The sequence below is a fragment of the Oncorhynchus kisutch genome, linkage group LG4 (assembly GCF_002021735.2).
Source record: "Oncorhynchus kisutch isolate 150728-3 linkage group LG4, Okis_V2, whole genome shotgun sequence".
Classification (NCBI taxonomy): domain Eukaryota; kingdom Metazoa; phylum Chordata; class Actinopteri; order Salmoniformes; family Salmonidae; genus Oncorhynchus; species Oncorhynchus kisutch.
The window spans coordinates 78,190,241-78,213,914 of NC_034177.2; the positions used below are offsets into that span (position 1 = coordinate 78,190,241).

Genomic DNA, 23,674 nt, shown 5'->3' on the forward strand with positions numbered 1-23,674 from the left:
TCTTGGGATAACGCTCTCTGGCTACTCTTACTGCATACACACACACGTTTCATACAAGATCGTGGTAGTTGAAGAACCATGCACTGAAACGGACAGCGGGTATAGCTGAGGATACCGGTAATGAATGTATTGGGGGAGGGGTCTCCATCTTCACAGACCAACCTTAACTGGCTTAGGATGTGTCCAGTAAACTGGGAAGACAAGATACAGTTATGGTGGTTATTACAACAAATCTGACTTTGATATTAAACTACCAGTGTGACTTTAGTTATAAAGCTTCAATTTTATACCCACTGTATTGACATCTATATTGTTGAATACTGCGGGAGCAAGCCATGATTGTTTATTGGAACGAGGGCAAAACCAAGGAGTCAACAGTAGATTATCGATTTTAATCAATAAGGTCAATGTACTTGTTTATTGAAAAATAAATTACAGGAAGTGATTTAAAAAGACAATCTCGACCCTCTTATCAAATTCCAGAAAGCTTTGTCCGGGGTGGAATCTAAATGCTCTAGCCTAGAGTTTGTTTACGTACCAGTATAGTAGATCACAGAAAAAGATGCAACTAAGACCAATCACAAAACATTCCTTAAACCACACTAGGCCAATCAACAAAAAACACCCCGCCAACACTTTAGAATTTATACAAAGTGTAAAATGTGTCATACATCATTCCCTATTTTTTTAAATGAACTGTACAACTGCCACGTTCCTAGGCGAGACAGTTGTGGATGGAATTGGTACAAAAGCATTGACCTAACTGATATCATTAGTGCTGTATAGACAAGAAAAACTAGATGTGCAATACCATTGATCACTCCCACTGTCCTGTGGGTTTTCAAGAAAGGCAAATTAATGAAACTGTCTGAATTACATTCCCCTGCTAAGCACAATAGATTGAGCTCTAGGGCCTATTATAGTGCTATGCTGTGTTTGTCTAATACCATGCAGTAGATAACACTGGTAGGTAGACACTAAAGCAAGATTAAACATCAGTATCTTAAAACTAAAGAGGCTCAAAAGGATTTCAAAATCCACCCCTGTTAACCAAACAGTATCAGGAGAGAGGGTAGGAACACTGGCTAGGCTATAGTATGCATGACTATGCAGACAGTTCATCTTGCATCCAATGGCACACCATCAAAGAGCTGGGACTCCCTGAATTAACCTTGAAACCAAGCAATTGCAATCTGCTTAATATGACAACACTAAAACCGGGTCAGCAAACCTAACAACTCTTCATAATTTAAAATCCTGACATAGGTGTGTATGGGGGGGTTGCGTGTGAATCAGTCAAATTGTGGTAAAGGTGAGAGCAGACCGGCAACTACTTCTTAACTCGCTGATTGTCCACCTTCCAACAGGGGGGGGATCCAAGAGTAGAGTAGCCTGCAGTAAGACAGGCCACTACAGCAGACAGGGAGGCTGGCTGGGCCTGTGCAGGGTAAACTTTGGTTTGCACAGTGCCACAGTCCTAGGATTTAGCACTGAGTGAAGGGGTGGGGTGAGTGGATGGTAGAGTAATAGCAGGAGGAGGGGTCAGTGTGACTTTAATTTTGCGTGCTGTGTGGCTTGTTCCGTCAGACTGGCTCTGATGGAGTTAACCACAGTCTGTCTAACGTTATCCTCCATATATTGTGCACTCAGTGGCTTCAACACCTGGAGAGGGAAGAGGAGAGCACAAAGGGACATGACATGAGATGAAATCAATAGAAATGAAAACATGAGGACAAATGGAGAAGAGATTCTGTCTAACATACAGACTGAAAACATGCATGATCATTTAAAACTAATATAAACATCGCAAAAACTAAACTCCAATCATGGCAATTGAACAAATGGCTAAAACAAAAAATCTATGAAAATTGTAGATGATTTAAGACTAGTCAGTAGGCCAATTCTAGTTGGCCTGCTGTGATTACAATCAGAAGAGTAGGGAGAGTGCCAACCTGCATTCTACATGGAACAGAGTGAACTACGTAGACACAACCTGCCTGTAACTAAGACCAGCCACAACCTCCCTGTAATGACAAACAGACCCCATAGGCCACAAGGAATGACAAGAGCAGAATGGCAAATGAACAAATGGATAAAAAAATAAAAATAATTGTTGAGATGATTTAAGACTAGTCAGTAGGCCAATTCCAGTGGGCCTGCTGTGATTACAATCAGAAGATTAGGGAGTGCCAACCTGCATATTCTACATGTAGAATGAACTAGGCAAACACAACCTCCCTGTAATTAAGACCAGCCCCATATGTCACAAGGAATGACAAGAGTGGACTGCAGATGCATTTGGAAATAAAGAGCCAAGCAGCTAGCCAGAAAGGTTAGTGAGTCTTCTTGTCATTGTTGTTTGAGGAGAGTCTCTTTCTCTGCATTGCTGCTGATGGTAGGAAAGAGTGCCACGTGATTCGACTCCTGGCCAACTCAAAGAGTTTGGAAAGCACCTGGAGACATGGGAGGTGAGGAATTAGCAGAGAAGAGCGACAAAAATCAGGGAAACAACCAAACAAAGACAGAACACACAGTGCACTGAACCAGGAACATAGGCAGGAAGAGAAACCTCCACCTCACCTTTCTGGCAGTCATCTGAGGCGGAGAGGAGAGCAAGATCAGATTAAAAGAAGAACAGATTGGGTAGGCTGATTGGATGGTAAAGGAAAAAAGGCTGGTAGCTCATTGGATAGGGCTGGTGAAGGATAATGCGATTGAGTTCAGGGCTGATGGGGAACCAGAGGGCCACTAAAAATCTGGACTCTGAGGGGAAGGAATCATCACAGACAGTGGAGAACATGAAGAATTCTCAGCTTCACATGGCTTTGAGTCACACATGCTAAATAAACATATACTTCCTGCATCCATACTTCTATCCTTAATAGAAAAATCTATGAACACACAAAACACTTATCCACAGACATATCAGCACCCACCTGTTCCCAGAGTGTCTCTGCCAACAGGTCTATGATGGTGCCCACATCTCTGAACTCCCCTGAGTATTTGACGTAGGCCCACATGCAGAGAGTTATGAGAGCCACGCCCATGACCAGGTTGGCCAGCACGGCAATAGTGTTCATTCCAATGAAGCCGGTCAGCCCTGAGACGATGTAGGTGGTGAACATGACAACGAAGAGCGTGGCGGGTGTGCGTGCAGCGTAGAAGATGTTCTTGCCCTCGTTGTGCTTATGGAAGTTGGAATAGGCCTCATCCAGCTCGCCCTCCAGCTGCTCCTGGTATTTCTTGCAGAAGTCCTCCCCTCCCATCTTCTTCACAGAGCGGAACTGACGCACCGAGCACTCCTTGAACTCCTCGTGGCAGCGTTCCAAGTCTGCAGGGGCGATGTAGGGCTTGTCCCCTCCACACACCTAGCAGGGAAACACCACATTTCACAAACCAAATAGATTACTACACCGACTAACAAAGACTAGTGGCAAAAATATTACCTCTACGAATGACCTCATTGGTTACATTTGTATTATGACAATTTGTATTTTATTAGAATCTCCAATAGCAACAGCTAGTCTTACTGGGGTCCAACACATAACAAAAAATACATTAGACAAGACTTTACAGTTCACATACATTTAAAAACAGTAACATGTAGTGTGCACGAGTACAACAGCAATAGTAAACCAATCTGCTTGGAATGTGTGTAGATACAGTGCATTTGGAAAGTACTCAGACACACTCATTTTTCCCAAATATTGTTACAATACACCCTTGTGCTAAAATGGATCAAATTGCCCCCCCCCCCAATCTACAAACAATACCCCATAATGACAAAGCAAAAACAGGTTTAGGCATTTTTGCAAATGTATTAATCACAGTTCCAGTATTCAGACCCTTTACTAAGTACTTTGTTGAAGCACCTTTGGAAACTATTACAGCCGAGTCTGGGAATGAGGCTACAAGCTTGGCACACCCATTCTTATCTGCAGATCCTCACAAGATCTGTCAGGTTTGATGGGGAGCGTGGCTGCACAGCTATTTTCAGGTCTCTCCAGAGATGTTTGATCGGGTTCAAGTCCGGTATCTGGCTGGGCTACTCAAGGACATTCAAAGACTTGTCCTGAAGCCACTCCTGCGTTGTCTTGGCTGTGTGCTTAGGGTCATTGTCCTTTTGGAAGGTGAACCTTTGCCCCCGTCTGAGGTCCTGAGCACTTTGGAGCAGGTTTTCATCAAGGATCTCTGTACTTTGCTCCGATCATCTTTCCCTCGATCCTGACTAGTCTCTCAGTCCCTGTCGCTGAAAAACATCCCCCACAGTATTATGCTGCCACCACCGTAGGGATGGTGCCAGGCTTCCTCCAGATGTGACGCTTGGAATTCAGGCCAAAGAGTTAAATCATGGTTTAAATCAGACCAGAGATTCTTGTTTCTTATGGCCTGAGAGTCTTTAGGTGCCTTTTGATAAACTCAGGTCTGTCATGTGTCTTTTACTGAAGAGTGGCTTCCGTCTGGCCACTACCATAAAGGCCTGATTAGAGTGCTACAGAGATGGTTGATCATCTGGAAGGTTCTCCCATCTCCACAGAGGACCTCTGGAGCTCTGTCACAGTGACCATCGGGGTCTTGGTCACCTCCCTGACAAAGGTCCTTCTCCTCTGATTGCTCAGTTTGACCGGGTGGCCAGCTCTATGAAGAGTCTTGGTGGTTCCAAACTTCTTCCATTTAAGAATGGAGGCGGCCACTGGTTTTGGGGACCATAAAATCTGCAGAAATTTGTTGGTACCTCTCTCCAGATCAGTGCCTCGATACAATCCCGTCCCGGAGCTCTACCGACAATTCCTTCGACCTCATGGCTCGGTTTTTGCTGACATGCACTGTCAACTGTGGGACCTTAAAGACAGGTGTGTGTGCCTTTCCAAATCATGTCCAATCAATTGAATTTACCACAGGAGGACTCCAAATCAATTTGTAGAAACATCAAGGATGATCAATGGAAACAGGATGCACCTGAGCTCAATTCCGAGGGTCTGAATACATTCGGGTGAGTATGGAGGAGGGGGTGGAAGGGGTAAATAAGGTAGCAGTTTTATACTTTTATTATTATAATTTTATACTTTTATTTGCAAAAAATCTAAAAACCTGTTGTTTGAAATGTTTTTATTTAATCCATTTTAGAATAAGGCTGTAACGTAGCAAAATGTGGGAAAAGGGAAGGGGTCAGAATGCACTATACATTGTTCGTGTAACAAGCCAGGGGTGAACAAACCATTTCCATGCTTTTGCTGTAAGTGTCTTTTCCTCCAGCAACTGCTGTAAGGTTGTTGGCTTCAGCCGTTGCCTAGGTAACAGAGCACAGTCAAATACAAAGAGGGTTTGAGCAAGATAAGAGAAAACCCCCACAAGCTTGCTCAAAACTTATCAATGTGGATCAAACCAGTACATACCTGTAACATTGATTTAGGATGAGGAAGCTCCTCCCCTTGATAGATCTTTATATAGGCCTGGGAAGAAGCCGTGGAGAAAATGTGTTTTCTATAACTTCAGTTGTGACGAGAAGCTAGGAAGTTTCAGGCATTTAAAGTAGTTTATAAGCCATGGGAGAACATAGTGCTCACCTTAAAGTACTCCACTAGATCTCTGCAGGTCACTTTAGCCCCTCCAATCTCCTTCTCCACCAGGTTCTCAGGAGCCAGCAGTAAGGGCACCAGATTACCCAGTGCCTCCTTAAAGTCACCATCAATGTCTACAAAGAACACAGCCAGAAGCATAGTAAAGCCCAAGAATGTCTCCTCCAGGGGTTAACTATTTTCTTAAACTGCCTCTCCACCTCAGTATTAAGAAAAGGGTCTGGGAGTCACTGAGGATGGGATAGCGTCAGGTGGAATGGAAGTGAAGTATCGGCGGAGGAAGGGGTGGAAAGGGTCGGTAGAGTATGAAGGGGGTCAGTAGACTATGGAGGGGATGGAACGAGGTTAGTAGTGTATGGAGCAGGTTGGTGGAGGGGGGGGGGGGTTAGTAGAGTATGGAGGATGAGTGGAAGGGGGTTAGTGGAGCAGGTTGGTGGAGGGGTTAGTGGAGTATAGAGGATGAGTGGAAGGGGGGGGGGGGGGGTTAGTGGAGGATGAGTGGAAGGGGGTTAGTGGCGTATGAGGGGGGTGCAAGGGGGTTAGTAGAGTATGGAGGATGAGTGGAAGGGGGTTAGTGGAGTATGGAGGGTGGAAGGGATTATTCTCTGCAATGGGAGGCCTCACCTTTTAATCTGCCGTCAAACATGGGGTTGGTGGCCACTTTGAGGCCGGGGTGGGGCAGTAGGAAGCAACCGATGTTGGAGAAGCAGGAGTGGATGTGTTTCCTCACGGTCTGCAGTTCCTCGTGCTGGTTCTGTTTCACCTGTAGAAAACACACACAGCTGTTACATAATATCCAAGACACTGGTCTGTTGTCTAAAGCACAAGTTTAAAGGACAATTCCGCCACTTTATAATCAGTTATGCTGTTTGTATATATGTACTACTGTAAGATTTAACACACAATATGATGTTATCATTTGTTAGTCATACTGCACAATCCTCGTTTCAGTCATTTAAAAAGTTTCTGCATTGTCCTCTTCTACTACAATTCCCAGGGTGCATTTCATCTCCATGACTTCCTGACGGCCGTCCCCAGGTGGTGAGAGTAGGTAGCAACATATCTGCCACGCTGATCCTCAACACTGAAGCTCCACAGGGGTGCGTGCTCAGTCCCCTCCTGTACTCCCTGTTCACCCACGACTGCATGGCCAGGCATGACTCCAACACCATCATTAAGTTTGCAGACGACACAACAGTGGTAGGCCTGATCACCGACAACGACGAGATGGCCAGGTCTCTGACCTCCCTGTAGGCTGTGTGGTGCCAGAATAACCTATCCCTCAGCGTAACCAAGACTAAAGGAGATGATTGTGGACGACAAGAAAAGGAGGACCGAGCACACCCCCATTCTCATAGACTGGGCTGTGGTGGAGCAGGTTGAGAGCTTCAAGTTCCTCGGTGTCCACATCAACAAACTAGAATGGTCCAAACACACCAAGACAGTCATGAAGAGGGCATGACAAAGCCTATTCCCCCTCAGGAAACTAAAAAGATTTGGCATGGGTCCTGAGATCCTCAAAATGTTCTACAGCTCCAACATCGAGAGCAGCCTGGTACGGCAATTGCTTGGCTTCTGACCGCAAGGCACTACAGAGGGTAGTGCGTACGGCCCAGTACATCACTGGGGCTAAGCTGCCTGCCATCCAGGACCTCTACACCAGGCGGTGTCAGAGGAAGGCCCTAAAAATGGTCAAAGACCCCAGCCATAGACTGTTCTCTCTACTACTGCATGTCAAGCGGTACCGGAGTGCCAAGTCTAGGACGAAAAAGGCTTCTCAACAGTTTTTACCCCCAAGCCACAAGACTCTTGAACAGGTAATCAAATGGCTACCCGGACTTCTTGCATTGTGTACCCCCCGCCCCCCTCTTTATACACTGCTGCTACTTTCGGTTTATCATATATGCATAGTAACTTTAACTATACATTCATGTACATACTACCTCAATTGGGCCGACCAACCAGTGCTCCCACACATTGGCTAACCGGGCTATCTGCATTGTGTCCCGCCACCCACCAACCCCTCTTTTACACTACTGCTACTCTGTTCATCATATATGCATAGTCACTTTACCATATCTACATACTACATCAGCCTGACTAACTGGTGCCTGTATGTAGCCTTTCTTTACTTACCCATTGTTCACCTAACACCTTTTTTGCACTATTGGTTAGAGCCTGTAAGTAAGCATTTCACTGTAAGGTCTACTACACCTGTTGTATTCGGCGCACGTGACAAATACACTGATTTGATTTTGGAATGAGATGTTTGACGAGCAGGTGTCCACATACTCTTGGCCGTGTAGTGTATGTTCATGTCATTGGTGACAATCAACTGCATTACACCAAAAAAAAAGAAATTAAGTTAATGTGTCTGATGTTGGTTAGCTAGCATGCTATTAGAGCCAAGTTTAATCTTAGCGACTCTTAAAACAGTCCAAAAAACATAAGATTTACAGGCAAATCACTAAGGAATCCTAGTCTCATGATTGAAGCCTGCTCTACATTAGCAATGCTAGCCAGCCAAGTAGCTAACAGTGCTGCATCTGAAATAAAATGTAAAACAATAACAGCCAAATAGAGCCTTAGCAACTATCCAACACTGTAGGCCTTCTGGAACTAATAAAAAAAATGTAGCTTTACAAGTAATTCACCACAAAAACATAGGCTATTTGGAAAGAGTGCAATGGCTGCAACTTCTGATGGTGGGAGTGGTTTTGCCAAATGGAATCATGAGAGTTGGAGCCTTGAAAAAAAAAAACATTGAGCATCCATTAAAAATATTTAATGTAATTAGATAAAGACAACCAGGGAGTCCCAATATGATCAGAAAACTACAGATTACAGGTTATATAGATTACTGAAAATGACCATCCATAATCAGGAATCCTGCAAATGCGTTTGATGGACCCTTCTTGTCTTCTACTAATGCCTCAAAGTAAAGATTCACCCATTTTGATTGTTATATTGCTTTTGTACATCTGAGCGATGTTCTATCAATTCCCTTGGTCATTTAATGTGTATCGGAGTTATTCGGCTGGTATTTTTTTATTTAACCAGGAAGGGCTCATTGAGATTAAAATCTATTTTTCAAGAGCGCCCTGGCCAAGATAGGCAGCACCAAGTCATTACAAAAAAAATACAGACAGACAACACGAAAAACTACAAGTAATCTAGTAAAAACCATTGAATTCACAAGAGTATAAAACAGCAAATTAAAATCATTGATAGGTCAGGGAATCAGCCTCAAAATCCTTCATCATTGATTTAAAAACACCAAGCGAGACAAGTTCTTCCAGTTTATAAGTATTTTGTAAGGTGTTCCAAGATGATGGCGCAGAGAACATAAAAGCCCTTTTACCAAATTCAGTTGGGACATTTGGAACAGTTAGCAGGATAAAGTCCAGCGAACAAAGAGACATTTCTAAACAATAAAATGCACAAATAAAAAAGGTAGTAAACCCAAAATGGCTTTGTAAATAAAAGTATACCAGTGACTGAGCCTACGAGTGACTAGAGAAGGCCAGCCAACCCTGGTATACAAAGTGCAGTGGTGCGTAAGGGTTTTGCAGTTTAAGATAAATCTCAAAGTGCCATGGTAAAGAGTGTCAATTGATCTCAAACACCGAGCGGAAGCATTCATATATGACGTAGCATTGTGATAAAGCCGCTCTCACAACACTGGAAGTTGAAAGGAATACGACTTTTAGATCGCAAAAACGTCAGTCATCATATGAGAGAGTTCAATACTGGCCAATGTCATAACACGGGAGGTGGTCTTCTCTCCAATTAGCCACTGATCAGATTTTTGCGATATTCCTACCACAAGAAATGTGTAATTTAACAGAGGACACATGTATCCTATTGTCTGCCTCTTCAGTCCAGGGTGCATTGCATGGTGCGGTTGCAAATGACAGACTCCACTCTGTAAGGCACATTGATCTGCAGGTTGAACATGGTGAGATTGGAGACTCCTAAACTGATAGCTGTAAAATAATTTAAACAAACTGCACTAACTAGCTACTTCACATGCGGATATTGACTTATTGTGTGTAGCTACGTTTGCTAGCTAGCTAGCCCATAGAGAGCATTGCGGGTTTTGTAGTCGACTTGAGCTGCAACAGATTTCCACAACGATTTTCTTGTTGCCACCAACCTTGTTAAATGGACAAAATTAAACATTTCTTCACCAAAACACTGTATATTATATGAAGTGGTTTTGGGTGGATTTGTCCTTTAAAAAGGGAATACAATCCAAAAGTAACCGTAATCAGATTTGTTAAATCCAAAAGTTATGTTTGATGACAATTTGACAGTAACTAATGTATCACATTTAGAAAGTAACCTTACAGATCCTCCACTAAAAGTGATACTGCACGCCACAGGAGTTGGTGGCACCTTCATTGGGGAGGACGGGCTCTTGGTAACAGTTGGAGAGGAATAGGTAGAATGGTGTCAAACACATGGTTTGATGCCATTCCATTCGCTCCGTTACAGCCATTATTATGAGCCGCCTTCCCCTCAGCAGCCTCCACTACTGCGAGCGTCCTTCCATTCACAGAGACAGTGAACAAAATTCATATTACAATTCTGCTGAGATAATTTAGTTCAAAACTGTAGTGGAAATTCCCCTCAGAAAAAGCCACACTGGACTAGATACTAGGTTTAAATATGGAGGAGCCCATTCTAAATGATCCATCATGGGCCCCATTCTCTTCTCCAGACCTACCTGCAGTCTCTTCTCTAGAAAGCGTTTACCTCCCTCCAGTCCATAGTTGTGCTCATATGGATAGCTCCAGTCTCTGATGAGGAACATGAGAGACTGGAACACAACACAGACAGGGTTACTGAGAGAATGTGCTCAGGGAGGACAAATGTGCACATCCAAACTTTGCATGTTGAATATATTGAAGAAACAATATCCATTTTCAGGACAGTAACACACCTGGAAGGGTTTTAGATAGATTTCCTCCAAAGCAAGCCGGCCGTATTCTGTGAAGAGCTAAACAGATAGAGAAAATACAATGTTAGTCATAGCCTTAATATTGTTTTCAAACACACCAACAAATGTCTAATGTATTCATTAAGATGGGGAGGAATAGTGTGTATACCTGGAGATGCTGAAGATCATCCTCCTGAATATTCTGGGACAAGTTATACACCTGAAAAGAATTAGACCATGAAATATCCTTTGTACGTAGGCCAGTTCTTGACATCAACCAGCCCTTTCCATCCACAACACACCATTAACTCAACTGGCACAATGTGTGCACCTTTATGGGTATGTAATCAAACAGTGAGAACTCAGTCAGGTCCATCATAGACTCACCTGTACAGAGCTGGTCATGGTGCTCAAGGCAAAAACCGTTGCACAGTCCTTTATGGTAGACTGGCTGTCGAAGGCTCCTTGTGTATCCACTAGCAGAACAGCAACCTGTCAAGGGTTAGGATATTACAGGTCACCTTTAGGTCATTAACATGATGGAAATCCACTTGAAGACAGTACAGCCAGTATGAGCGGCAGGGATGGACATAAGATCATACACAAAACACGACTGTGCCACTGTGGTGTTCCTCTCAATGTTAATAACAGTGTGTGTGTCACAGAGTAGGGCTCACCTTGCTCCCATCCGGCTTGTTGACCACAAACACCTGACTCCAGACCTGGATCCCTGTGGTCTCCCTCTCACAGCCTCCTCTCCAGCTGAACCCTGTCAGTGGCTCATCATCAGCCCCAACCCATGAGTCTGACTGCTGCTGCTGCTGTGACAGGAGCGGGGGGGTACCAAGACAGAGGGAGTGTGAGTGGTCAGTATAGGAAACAAGTTATTGATTCCTGTAGGCAAGTGTGTGTTTCATTTGGGCAATGTGGAAAGAATCCAACAGTAATCAAAGGAAGGAATAGGCATACTGCTATTTCTTACATGCATTTGCAACTTACTACCACTGGAGGTCAGTGTGGTATCACATTCAAACCACTGGTGTCCTGAGATCAGGGTCATTTTACACAGCCTATGCCAAACGCAACATCATGTCAGACTCATTTCAGTGTAGGCAGTAAAAAAGAAAAAGAAACTTAAGTCTGAAGAACACCTTTAATAGGATATGAGCTGCTGTTGTGAAAACAAGTCCGTTAGAAGTATGCGCGCATTACTCTACTACTTCATTACAGGGCGTGGCCTATGGGGCTGGTCTTGATTCCAGGGAGGGCGTGGCCTACGGGGCTGGTCTTAATTACAGGGAGAGCGTGGCCAAATTATACAAAATGGTATGCTATATTTCATGCCTAAAAAGGTATTACTTAAGTGAACCTGGCTCTGTCTACTGGCAGCATTCCGAAGCAGGCACTAACCATGCCTGGTGGTGATAGATATCACACAGCTATTAAAATACACATCCTGCAGCAGTGTTAATACAGAGATAATAATCAAGTGCTATTAAACAAGGATAGCGCGGCGCTATTAAACAAGGATAGCGCGGCGCTATTAAACAAGGATAGCGCGGCGCTATTAAACAAGGATAGCGCGGCGCTATTAAACAAGGATAGCGCGGCGCTATTAAACAAGGATAGCGCGGCGCTATTAAACAAGGATAGCGCGGCGCTATTAAACAAGGATAGCGCGGCGCTATTAAACAAGGATAGCGCGGCGCTATTAAACAAGGATAGCGCGGCGCTATTAAACAAGGATAGCGCGGCGCTATTAAACAAGGATAGCGCGGCGCTATTAAACAAGGATAGCGCGGCGCTATTAAACAAGGATAGCGCGGCGCTATTAAACAAGGATAGCACGGCGCTATTAAACAAGGATAGCACGGCGCTACTAAACAAGGCAGGCTTCAGATAACAAGCTTTAGTTCGGTCTCCTCCCTCTGAGGACATTAACCAAACAGTCCAGTCAGTCAAACTGCCACACACACAGAAGAGCAGAGTTCTCTATCCAGCAGGAAATGTGACTGGAATGGAGTGTTCAAATTCTAGGCCGTAAAAGAGAGTGATCAGCACCAGGAGGAAAATTAGGTTGGCCAGACCAAGACCCCAAAACAGCACCTGCCTGGGACGTAATTAAAGATATCTAAAGGGTATAACCCGCTGGAGACTAACATGGGGGGAATACTCAATCTCTGCAGTTACTTCTGTTTTTTCGGGACTGGAGTTGCTGTGAAAGAACTTAGGCAACACAATCAGAGCAATCCTGAATACCTGACCCTAAAGGCGATGGAGTGCATTGTCTCTCAGAACACTAGCAATCACTGCTCCTCTGACCCCACTGTGACCTCAAGTTCACTTCTCCTATGCATCGGTCCTCAGATCATTCAGTGGGTCAGATAGTGCTTTTTGAAGTTCAGTAACACAGAATAAAACCATTAATAACAGTTCCATCATGGTAGTGACTTCCCATTAATGCTTATCACTTATTAACCACTTATTAATAACCATAATTTATTTCACAACTTTAATAAAATATTTCAGGTGTGTGTATTACATGTTTTATTTAATGACTTTATTACTTAATTCCAAGTCATCATCTCAGCTCTATAGTGCTGCTGCCTATTTTGTCTAACAAAAATCACTATTTTGGAGTTCAAAGAATACCAACTATAAAATCACTTCGATCATGCAATCTCAGGTAGAGATACCATGCAAAGTAAAAGACCGGACATGGATACGTGCAATGGATTATGGTCATTGTAGTTAATTACCACGTTGTGTGTGCTAAACTATGTAGAATATTGGCCTGTTGGAAACTACAACTCCCTACTACATCGCACAGTTCAGGCTGGATCAGATTTATCTTTAGAGCAACTGATGTCCGCATTGAGCTCACAGGAAAACACAATGGAATTCAAATAATTGAACAGACATTGGTCAATTGGTTGCTTAAAAAAAATAAAAAATAAAAAATAAATAAATAAAATGTTTCAGCACTAGTGACAGACCATAAGAGGAACAGACCCAGGCAGGCAGGGAAACTAGCAGCAGACTACACAGTGAGAGTTTGAGGCAGCTATAACTATATAAAGATAAAGCTTTCCCAAGCTTCCAGACCTATAATAACGCTTTGTGGTCTGTAAAGTGATACTGGCCCTGCAATCGCTGGCTGCTGCTTGGCTGTCCTGATGGAGGGCATGACTGACTGTCCTCTTCACCACTCTCTCCCTCAGATTCAAGTCATCGGTAGAAATATTGATTATACATCCATGTTTATTCTGTGCCGAGAAAACACCAGACATTCCCAAATCTAGGCCTATAGCTACATAAATATTTCTCAAAGTAAAAACAAAAAAACAATATTTCGACACATGGTTCAAGCCAAATCCTTGACAGTGGACACATTAACATAACCCCTGGAGGCTGATTAGAAAGTTGCACTGGAATTTAGTGATGCAGCCTTGGTAATGCATGCCCTTCTCTTGGGAAGCTCTTGTCCCAGAAACTGGCAGAGAAATTCATATTTCAGCAAAAGGAATGCTAATGAGACAAATTGCTTTTGAACTACAGTATGTGAAATGACCTGAAGACAAGGCTAATTATCTAGCAGTCTAAGAATGGAAAATGCATTTGGCTAAAAATAAGATGTCCTGAAGGAATTTCACACTACTAAATTAATCCCAAAGGAAAGAATAACTACTAACATCCATTTAGAGCCATTAGCAGACTTCCTGTTTCATCAACCCCTAGATGGAGGACATTATGTAAAATCAGCCAGGTAACAATCAGGTCAGTAGGTGGATAATTCATCTGGAAATCCAAGACTAATACAGGGTTTATTCAGGATCTCCAAACTGCTTTACAAATGTTGGTATTGAACCGGCAACCCAGAGATTTACCCTGAAAAGGTTAGCAGCGTTACTCAACACCTTAGAATTAACCCTACACCCAGGGGTGTGTTAATGACGTGATAGATTGTTGAAGTTGACAGAAAGTGCTTTTAAACCACAGTTTTTCCAACTAACAGACAGTTAAATTGGTTCTTCCTTTTAGCGCAGCAAAACCTTCATTCAACCTGATCTGCCCAATGAATGATTCAGAGAAATCAGTATTTTGTAGTGAATTGTCTATACTGTAGGTACAGTGCCTTCAGAAAAGGATGACAATTGATTAAATTCCTTTTCCTTAAAATAAATTTTAAAAAAAGATCTACACAAAACTCTGTCAAAGTAAAATAAAATGTCGTACACTTATGAAAAATAAAACGCATATCTTGATTAGATAAGCATTCAACCCAGAGTCAATACATGTTAATCACCTTTGGCAGCGATTACAGCTGGGAGTCTCTGGGTTGTTAATCATGGTTGTTGGTTGGTTGTTAATCATTGTTAGACAGCAATTATCAAGTCTTGCCATAGATCAGTCTAAACTGTAACTAGGCCACTCTGGAACATTCAACGTTGTCTTGGTATGCATCAGTGTAGTTTTGTCCTTGCGTTTTAGGTTATTGCCCTGCTGAAAGGTGAATTTGTCTCCCATTGTATGTTGGAAAGTGGACAACCACGTTTTCCTCTACTTTACTCTAATATATAAAAAACTCCCTAGTCCTTGCCAATGACAAGCATACCCATAACATGATGCAGCCACCACCATGCTTGAAAATATGAACAGTGGTACTCGGTGATGTGTTGATTTGCCCCGTCACAGGTATTAAACTCTGTAGCTGTTTTAAAGTCACCATTGGCCTCAAGGTGAAATCCCTGAGAAGCTTTCTTCCTTTCCGGCAACTGAGTTAGAAAGGACGCATCTTTGTCATGACTGGGTGTATTGATACACCATCCAAAGTGTAATTAATAACTTCACCATGCTCAAAGTTTATTTTTAAACCCATCTACCAATAGGTGCCCTTCTTTGCAAGACATTGGAAAACCTCCCTGGTCTTTGTGCTTGAATCCGTTTTTGAAATTCACTGCTCAATTGAGGGACCTTACAGATAATTGTGTGTGGGGTACAGAGTCATTCAAAAATCAGGTTAAACCCTATTATTGCATGCAACTTATTTAGCACATTTTTACTCCTGAACTTATTTAGGCTGGCCATAACAAAGGGGTTGAATACTTCTTGACTGAAGACTATACAGCTTTATAAATAATAATACATTATATTATGGGATATTGTGTGTAGTGCCAATATTTTCTTCTATTTAACACATTTTAAATTCAGGCTGTAACAACAAAATGTTGAAAAAGTCAAGCGGTTTGAATATTTTCTGAAGGCACTGTATATGTGCACCTGTTCTCACCTGGTTGAGCATGTATCGGAGCATGAAATCCAGCAGGAAGGACTTGCCCTTACGGAAGGCCCCAGCCACTGACACCACCACCACATTAAGGTCTCTGACATCCTCCTGCAGTAAGAGCTTCTCCAGAGCCGCCGTGTCCAGCTCAAATTTGTGGTCGTCTTCGTGAGCCAGGACAATCTGGATGGGCCGAGCCTTCTCCTCCACCACCACCTCTTCTACAGGTTGCTCCTTGACAGGACTCTGATAGGCAGCAGTCAGCTCTGGGGCCTGTTCCCACTCCTCGTCTGTCTCGCTATCCGCCTCTGCCCGAGGCGCCATCCTGGGAGGAGGCTTCCGATCTGGCAGGGACAGAGGAACATCTTCCACACCACCCGCACCTGAGAGAGAATAGGACACATGGTGTCATGACCTTAAGAGCAGGGAGAGAGTGCACATGGTGCAATTCAAACTTTACACATCACAAGGACAATACAGAGAAGTGTCAGGATCCTCTTCAAAAAATGTTGCCAATATTCTTATCATCTTAGAGGATTCCAGCATCTGAACTTCCATCAGGCATTGTACATATTATAGGCCATTCCATGAAGGTTCCTGGCCATGATATTTGTTGCCTGCTGCAGAGGTTGAAAAGGTAACAGGACTTCAGCGGGTCTTACAAGTCCTGCGGGATTCCAGCAGGAATAGGTGGGAAGTTCTTAGTCAAGTTTGAGTGAAGTTCTAGAGTCAAGTTTGGGACAGGAGAGGAATAGCAATTATTGTGTGGAGCATTTAATTAAAAAAAAAATATATATATATATTTATATATTAAAAAGAGCCTACTATACACCGAGTGTACAAAACATTAGGAACACCTGCTCTTTCCATGACAGACTGACTAGGTGAATCCAGCTAAAACCAGGCTTGCCCTGAGAACAGTATTGGTTTCTGCTAACGCTATGCGGCCACAGAGCCGGGACAGACAGACCAGTAGCTAATGGAGGAAGTTATTTCTGATTTCTGAGCATTAAAAATGAACATGGGACGGGAGTGATTTTTATCGGGATGGGACCGGAAAGTTCCGGGGTTATATAACTGTACGTGAAAAAAAAACAGGACAGGAACGAATTTGCACTCCTGTGATAACCTCTAGCATGATGCCAGTACATTGCCACAGGCCTGCAGTGCACACACTTGGGTATTAGGAAACATATCTGAGAAAGGGGGACAAAAGCCAGTGGTATTATGAGATGAAGTACTAGGCCTACAAATGGGTCATATGTGAGTCAATGTCTATAGCATCTACACTGTGCAGTAGCCTCTTTTCTATGTCCAAGCCTGTAGATATTTCACTGTTAGTCCACACCTGTTTACCAAGCATGTCACAAATACAATGATTTATTGGGCTATGACATCAAGGAGCTCAATATCACAACATCACTTTGTTTGGTCTTTTAATCTTTCGATGAAAGGGTGTCTAAAGGTAGGCGTTCCCCTCCAGGTATGGGAAATGTCCTCTACATCAGAGATGTCCCTCCCCATCACAATAAACAGACACCCTGGGAACTGGTATGACAAGTATTAACCAAAAACAGTTGTGTCAAGGAGACCCTTGGAGAGGTATGGTTCACAACACCAAGCAAGATTCCAAGGAAAAACCTTATTCTCCCCATTATGACATTTCCTTCCTGAGCTGACAGTCCAAACAAACACTTCGTACCAAAACTCAGAGTGAGGATTTGGTCTAAGGCAGGTTTGAGGGCTTACCGCAAGGCTGTTCTCTGCAGACGGCAAACAGCAGTGGGCTGACTGGGCTCTATGGCTGATGCCAGGAGAGGGGTTGCCGAACAGAAGGTATGAGAGAACAGGACAGCATTCTCCAGAGCAGAGCTTACACTGGAGAGGCATCCTGCTGATTCTGGTATAATGACTGTCTGGTCTGTCAACAGACATAATTCACTGTGGGTTTGAGACTGCTAGATAAACACTACCAAAAAAATCAGTTAAAAAAGTAAACAAAATCACAACAATTTTATTTATTTTACCTTTATTTAACCAGGTAGGCAAGTTGAGAACAAGTTCTCATTTACAATTGCGACCTGGCCAAGATAAAGCAAAGCAGTTCGACAGATAAAACGACAGAGTTACACATGGAGTAAAAACAAACATACAGTCAATAATGCAGTATAAACAAGTCTATATACAATGTGAGCAAATGAGGTGAGAAGGGAGGTAAAGGCAAAAAAGGCCATGATGGCAAAGTAAATACAATATAGCAAGTAAAACACTTAAAAACAAGACAGGTTATGAATTTATTCTACAGCTAGACGGACATCCATGTCACAGACATCAATGCCAGAGTTCCTTTGTAGCCGCAGTGACACTAAAACTGAATTTAAATACCCCCAGCTCCTGACACCTCAGAATCTCCCCCACATGGGCAGACGTGAAGTTTACACCAGTCCACACGCGCATATTAGCAGGTCAGGACAGGAAATGGAAGAGTCCCCGTGTTAATCAGGTAAAAAGGTAATCTACTGTAACTCGTGGCCAGACTGCTCCTAACTTTACTCACTCCTTCTCCCAAATCCATTCAGCTGATGTTCTGAAAGAGCTGCAAAATCTGGACCCCTACAAATCAGCCGGGCTAGACAATCTGGACCCTTTCTTTCTAAAATGATCTGCCGAAATTGTTGCCACCCCTATTACTAGCCTGTTCAACCTCTCTTTCGTGTCGTCTGAGATTCCCAAAGATTGGAAAGCAGCTGCGGTCATCCCCCTCTTCAAAGGGGGGGACACTCTTGACCCAAACTGCTACAGACCTATATCGATTCTACCGTGCCTTTCTAAGGTCTTCGAAAGCCAAGTCAACAAACAGATTACCGACCATTTCGAATCTCACCATACCTTCTCTGCTATGCAATCTGGTTTCAGAGCTGGTCATGGGTGCACCTCAGCCACGCTCAAGGTCCTAAACGATATCTTAACCGCCATCGATAAGAAACATTACTGTGCAGCCGTATTCATTGATCTGGCCAAGGCTTTCGACTCTGTCAATCACCACATCCTCATCAGCAGACTCGACAGCCTTGGTTTCTCAAATGATTGCCTCGCCTGGTTCACCAACTACTTCTCTGATAGAGTTCAGTGAGTCAAATCGGAGGGTCTGCTGTCCGGACCTCTGGCAGTCTCTATGGGCGTGCCACAGGGTTCAATTCTTGGACCGACTCTCTTCTCTGTATACATCAATGAGGTCGCTCTGGAGTCTCTGATCCACCTCCACGCAGACAACACAATTCTGTATACCTCCGGCCCTTCTTTGGACACTGTGTTAACGACCCTCCAGGCAAGCTTCAATGCCATACAACTCTCCTTCAGTGGCCTCCAATTGCTCTTAAATACAAGTAAAACTAAATGCATGCTCTTCAACCGATCGCTACCTGCACCTACCCGCCTGTCCAACATCACTACTCTGGACGGCTCTGACTTAGAATACGTGGACAACTACTTAGGTGTCTGGTTAGACTGTAAACTCTCCTTCCAGACCCATATCAAACATCTCCAATCCAAAGTTAAATCTAGAATTGGCTTCCTATTTCACAACAAAGCATCCTTCACTCATGCTGCCAAACATACCCTTGTAAAACTGACCATCCTACCAATCCTCGACTTTGGCGATGTCATTTACAAAATAGCCTCCAATACCCTACTCAACAAATTGGATGCAGTCTATCACAGTGCAATCCGTTTTGTCACCAAAGCCCCATATACTACCCACCATTGCGACCTGTACGCTCTCGTTGGCTGGCCCTCGCTTCATACTCGTCGCCAAACCCACTGGCTCCATGTCATCTACAAGACCCTGCTAGGTAAAGTCCCCCCTTATCTCAGCTCGCTGGTCACCATAGCATCTCCCACCTGTAGCACACGCTCCAGCAGGTATATCTCTCTAGTCACCCCCAAAACCAATTCTTTCTTTGGCCGCCTCTCCTTCCAGTTCTCTGCTGCCAATGACTGGAACGAACTACAATAATCTCTGAAACTGGAAACACTTATCTCCCTCACTAGCTTTAAGCACCAACTGTCAGAGCAGCTCACAGATTACTGCACCTGTACATAGCCCACCTATAATTTAGCCCAAACAACTACCTCTTTCCCAACTGTATTTAATACATTTATTTATTTATTTTGCTCCTTTGCACCCCATTATTTTTATTTCTACTTTGCACATTCTTCCATTGCAAAACTACCATTCCAGTGTTTTACTTGCTATATTGTATTTACTTTGCCACCATGGCCTTTTTTGCCTTTACCTCCCTTCTCACCTCATTTGCTCACATTGTATATAGACTTGTTTATACTGTATTATTGACTGTATGTTTGTTTTACTCCATGTGTAACTCTGTGTCGTTGTATCTGTCGAACTGCTTTGCTTTATCTTGGCCAGGTCGCAATTGTAAATGAGAACTTGTTCTCAACTTGCCTACCTGGTTAAATAAAGGTAAAATAAAATAAATATAGACAACTGTACTAAACGTCCAACATCAGTCCAGTGTAAAATAGACCATAACCCACACATAGACCCCTCTATGCAAGTGTCCAGCAAAGCAGGGAATAGGAAGCAGTAGTCAGCTAAATTAAGTGGCAGTGGTGCCATAGGAGAGAGACCGAGACACTATTCTGCAGGGACTGGGCTGGGAAGTCCAATCCCCTCATCCTTGGAGAAAACCGAGCCAGATCTAAAATTGGCAGGCTTATTTATCTTTCCTTATCTTGCCACAGTTCTCTCCTGTTGCATCTGAAACAGCCCTGAACCGGGTCTCTGGCAGGCCATGTATGAAGCCAGTCTAGATCTACATCTGAAACAGCTCTCTTTACTCTGTCCCTCCTCTCCTTCATCGTGACACTGCGGACTGGTGCCAACTCCAAGAGACGACTCCCTCTCTGGACCAGAGTCAAGCAGGGCAAATGTTAAACTGCAACAAGGGATCTGCACACCAAGGACAAAGTGCAGCACCACTGAGTGTTAACTATTGCCACACAAACAAACCCAGCTGTATTTTGCACTGATACAAGAGTCATGTCACAAAGCTAAAGGATTTGAAAGACCCCCATTAGTAAAGTTGCCAAAAATAACACCTTCCATTTTCCTGTTGACTGATTTCTGTATACATTAACATTCCAAAAACAACATTATTACCCAAATAATTGTACCAGATTGCAACTGTTGTTCAGTGAGAGATGTTAGCTAGGGGTGTTGGGTAGAGGTGCAAGGGAATTTCCCCATGTGAAACCAAGACTAGGCCAGCTGAGGAAATGGAAGGCTACACATAGCTAGCCTATATCACATTACAATAGAGTTGATGATGGCTGTTGCACCTGACCTGACAGAGGGAGAGAAAAAGCATCTGGTGTTGTTCGTTCCTTGCATGAGTCTGATGCAAGGATACAGAATGGGCATGCAAAACCACAGGAGCAAAGCGTTTTCTTTTCCATATATTAACATTAGGCCTAGTTGTCTAACTGGGTTTGGAGGGTTTCAGTTCACCTGCAAGAAGACAAAAACACTATTCCAAGAGTGGAATATTGGTTTCAAGGAAAAGCTAGAAAGTTGAAGTTCCTAGCTAACATTAAAACAATAAGGAGTTCCTGGTTGTCTAAATCCAAAAATGAGAGTTCAAACATGCGCCGCCCCTAAGTCTGCTAAATCCTTCTCCTGATTCTGCCTCGACCAAACTCTACCTTTCCACATCCTATGACTCCTCCTGTCCCCTTTCCTCCTGGCCGGCTTGGCTCTGCCCATCTACGCCATGGCTGAGTGACTCATTGCCAGCTTACACAACAGGGATGCGGGCAGCAGACCGAAAATGGAGGAAAACTAAACTTCCAGAGGACCCATCATCCTTTCACACCCTCCTCTCTACCTTCTCTTCTGCTAAAGCCAATTCTATCAATAAATGTCAAGCTTCTTCCTCTAACCCTAGGAAACTGTTTCCACCTTCTGTTTCCACCTTCTCCTCCCTCCTTAATCCTCCCCTGCGGACAACTTTGTAAACCACTTTGAAAAGAAGGTTGACGACATCCGCTCAAATCGACCTTTGCTTTAAAAAGCAACTCAAACAACGCATGTAAGAATGAACTAAAGCTATTGAGTTCTACAGTGCCAATATACTGTGTTATTTAAGCAATAAGGTACGAGGGGGTCTGGTATATGGCCAATATACCACAGGTTGTTAAGGGTTGTTGTTCTTAGGCACAACGCAAACTGTGCCGATATATCCTCAAAGCACCAGCTTCCAGGGCATTATCCAACTGGGTCACCAACATATTTAAATAATGATTTACATATTTTAATTGAAAACGTTATTTACGACTAGTTCGCGTCCATAGATGCAGAACAAAAAGACTGAACGACTGGATCGAGTATATGGCAACCGAACCGATAGAACGAACGACCTTTGGCTTTGGTAACAACCCTACATTTGTGTCGGGACTATCTTGTTGTAGGATGAAATAGTATAAATACCATACTGGCTGGCAACGTTCTTATCCCTTGCTTGCTAGCTAGCCAACTATGGTTAACTTACAGTCACGTCAAAACTGTGCCAGAATAACATTGAAGTAGTCGCATTTGCATAAGCCGTTTTCTAGTGACATTTATGTGGATACAGCCATAACAATGAGCTAATGATGCGCGATTTCACCTGGCATAGAAAATGTGCTCTCTCGTCAGGACACTTGTTCAGAGGAGCTAGCCAAACACAGCTAACACAATCACTTCAAACTGAAGCTGGAAAGACTTCAAACTAGCTGCACGTCGGTTCGTTTTACCTGTTGTTTTCTATTGATAGTTACTTGTATGTGTCCATAAAAATTATGTTGATTCATGATTTCGACTGGCTGAGAAAAGCTGCCGACCGGTCTCTCATCCCAACTCGTTCATTACTATGGGACAGCTGGAACTCCAATTTGAATATTGAAACAATGTTGCAAATGTTGAGACCGACAGCAATCTGTTGAAAACCAAATGTTAGCCTAAAAGAAATGCGAGATAATGTCTAGAGGTTTTTTATAGTAGAGATCAAGTTGATAAATTGCCTGGCTGGGTTTATGAGACAGTGGATTGCTTAGTCAGATGGAATAGAGTATAGGCATTTTAATGTCATAGATTTAGCCGATGGTAACTTGTGGAAGAGACACCGGCTGGAATGCGGTTTTAACCAATCAGCATTCAGAATTGAACGGACCATGGGATAGACGCAACTCAACAGCGGGCAACACTCGCGGTCCGAAAATGACAGACCTGACCAGGTGAGAGTAAGGGCTGACGGGCGAGAATTAGCCAGCGAAATGAACTACACAAAAACGTTAAACCCTTCACTGGCTGGGTCCCTGTAAAAGTAAACACATACGTTACTATCTTGGCTACTGGAGGTTACGGCACGCCGAACGAGGTTCATGTAACAGTCAGTCTCAATATTACTATCCAGTTCCACATATTCTCCTTAAATTTAAAATTACCTTCGTCAAAGACGTGTCTTTTGCGGTTTTGTTCGAAATGATTCCGTTTCCTCAGCCCGCTAACCTCGGCCATCTTGTCCTATTTAAAATAATCCCACGTAGTTGCGTCAAAGAGCCCTTCTTCTTTGGGATTGTGTTGTTGGATCGCATCCAATACACCGCCACCTACTGTACTGACTGGAGTGTTTGGCCGTTCACGGTCTGCCTACATTTTTGTGATAAGGTACTATACAATTGGGGGAAAGGAAAAATTTGCCCTATCTAAGAATATAAATAATAATAATAATTTAAAAAACACCACCCCATTCCACTATTTACCCTTTAAAATCCTACTCAAGAGGCCTAAAGAACTCTTATTTTTCTTCT

At 43.3% G+C, this 23,674-nt stretch overlaps 1 protein-coding gene across 5 annotated transcripts; it reads right to left on the reverse strand.

Annotated features, from left to right (window-relative positions):
• Positions 1–327: 327 nt before the first annotated feature.
• On the reverse strand, positions 328–23,463 carry LOC109890035 (atlastin-2). Of its 5 annotated transcripts, none has more exons than XM_020481999.2 (15): positions 23,309–23,463; positions 15,812–16,188; positions 11,199–11,342; positions 10,909–11,013; positions 10,691–10,741; positions 10,525–10,581; positions 10,309–10,401; positions 6,204–6,342; positions 5,568–5,695; positions 5,397–5,453; positions 5,219–5,290; positions 2,937–3,368; positions 2,581–2,595; positions 1,953–2,453; positions 1,547–1,662 (listed from the first exon to the last, which is right to left on the reverse strand). In XM_020481999.2, exons 1-14 carry the CDS (start codon positions 23,379–23,381, stop codon positions 2,334–2,336), a joined length of 1,863 nt encoding a protein of 620 aa, XP_020337588.1. In that variant the 5' UTR covers positions 23,382–23,463; the 3' UTR covers positions 1,547–1,662; positions 1,953–2,333. The 5 variants fall into 5 exon arrangements, with proteins under 5 accessions (XP_031679568.1, XP_020337586.1, XP_020337587.1 ...); XM_031823706.1 differs by having other exon boundaries at positions 11,199–11,339; positions 23,309–23,434; XM_031823708.1 differs by lacking the exon at positions 2,581–2,595 and having other exon boundaries at positions 328–1,662.
• Between the last annotated feature and the right edge of the window lie 211 nt (positions 23,464–23,674).

Bases quoted from the DNA above. Each gene is read 5' to 3' on its own strand.
- LOC109890035 (XM_020481999.2), bottom strand. From the start codon at position 23,381: ATGGCCGAGGTTAGCGGGCTGAGGAAACGGAATCATTTCGAACAAAAC. The intron at 6,343-10,308 runs GTAGGTCTGGAG...TGTTTTCTACAG, and splicing joins TTCTAGAGAAGAGACTGCAG to GTGAAACAGAACCAGCACGA. The intron at 3,369-5,218 runs GTTTGTTCACCC...TTTCCCTGCTAG, and splicing joins ACAGCAAAAGCATGGAAATG to GTGTGTGGAGGGGACAAGCC.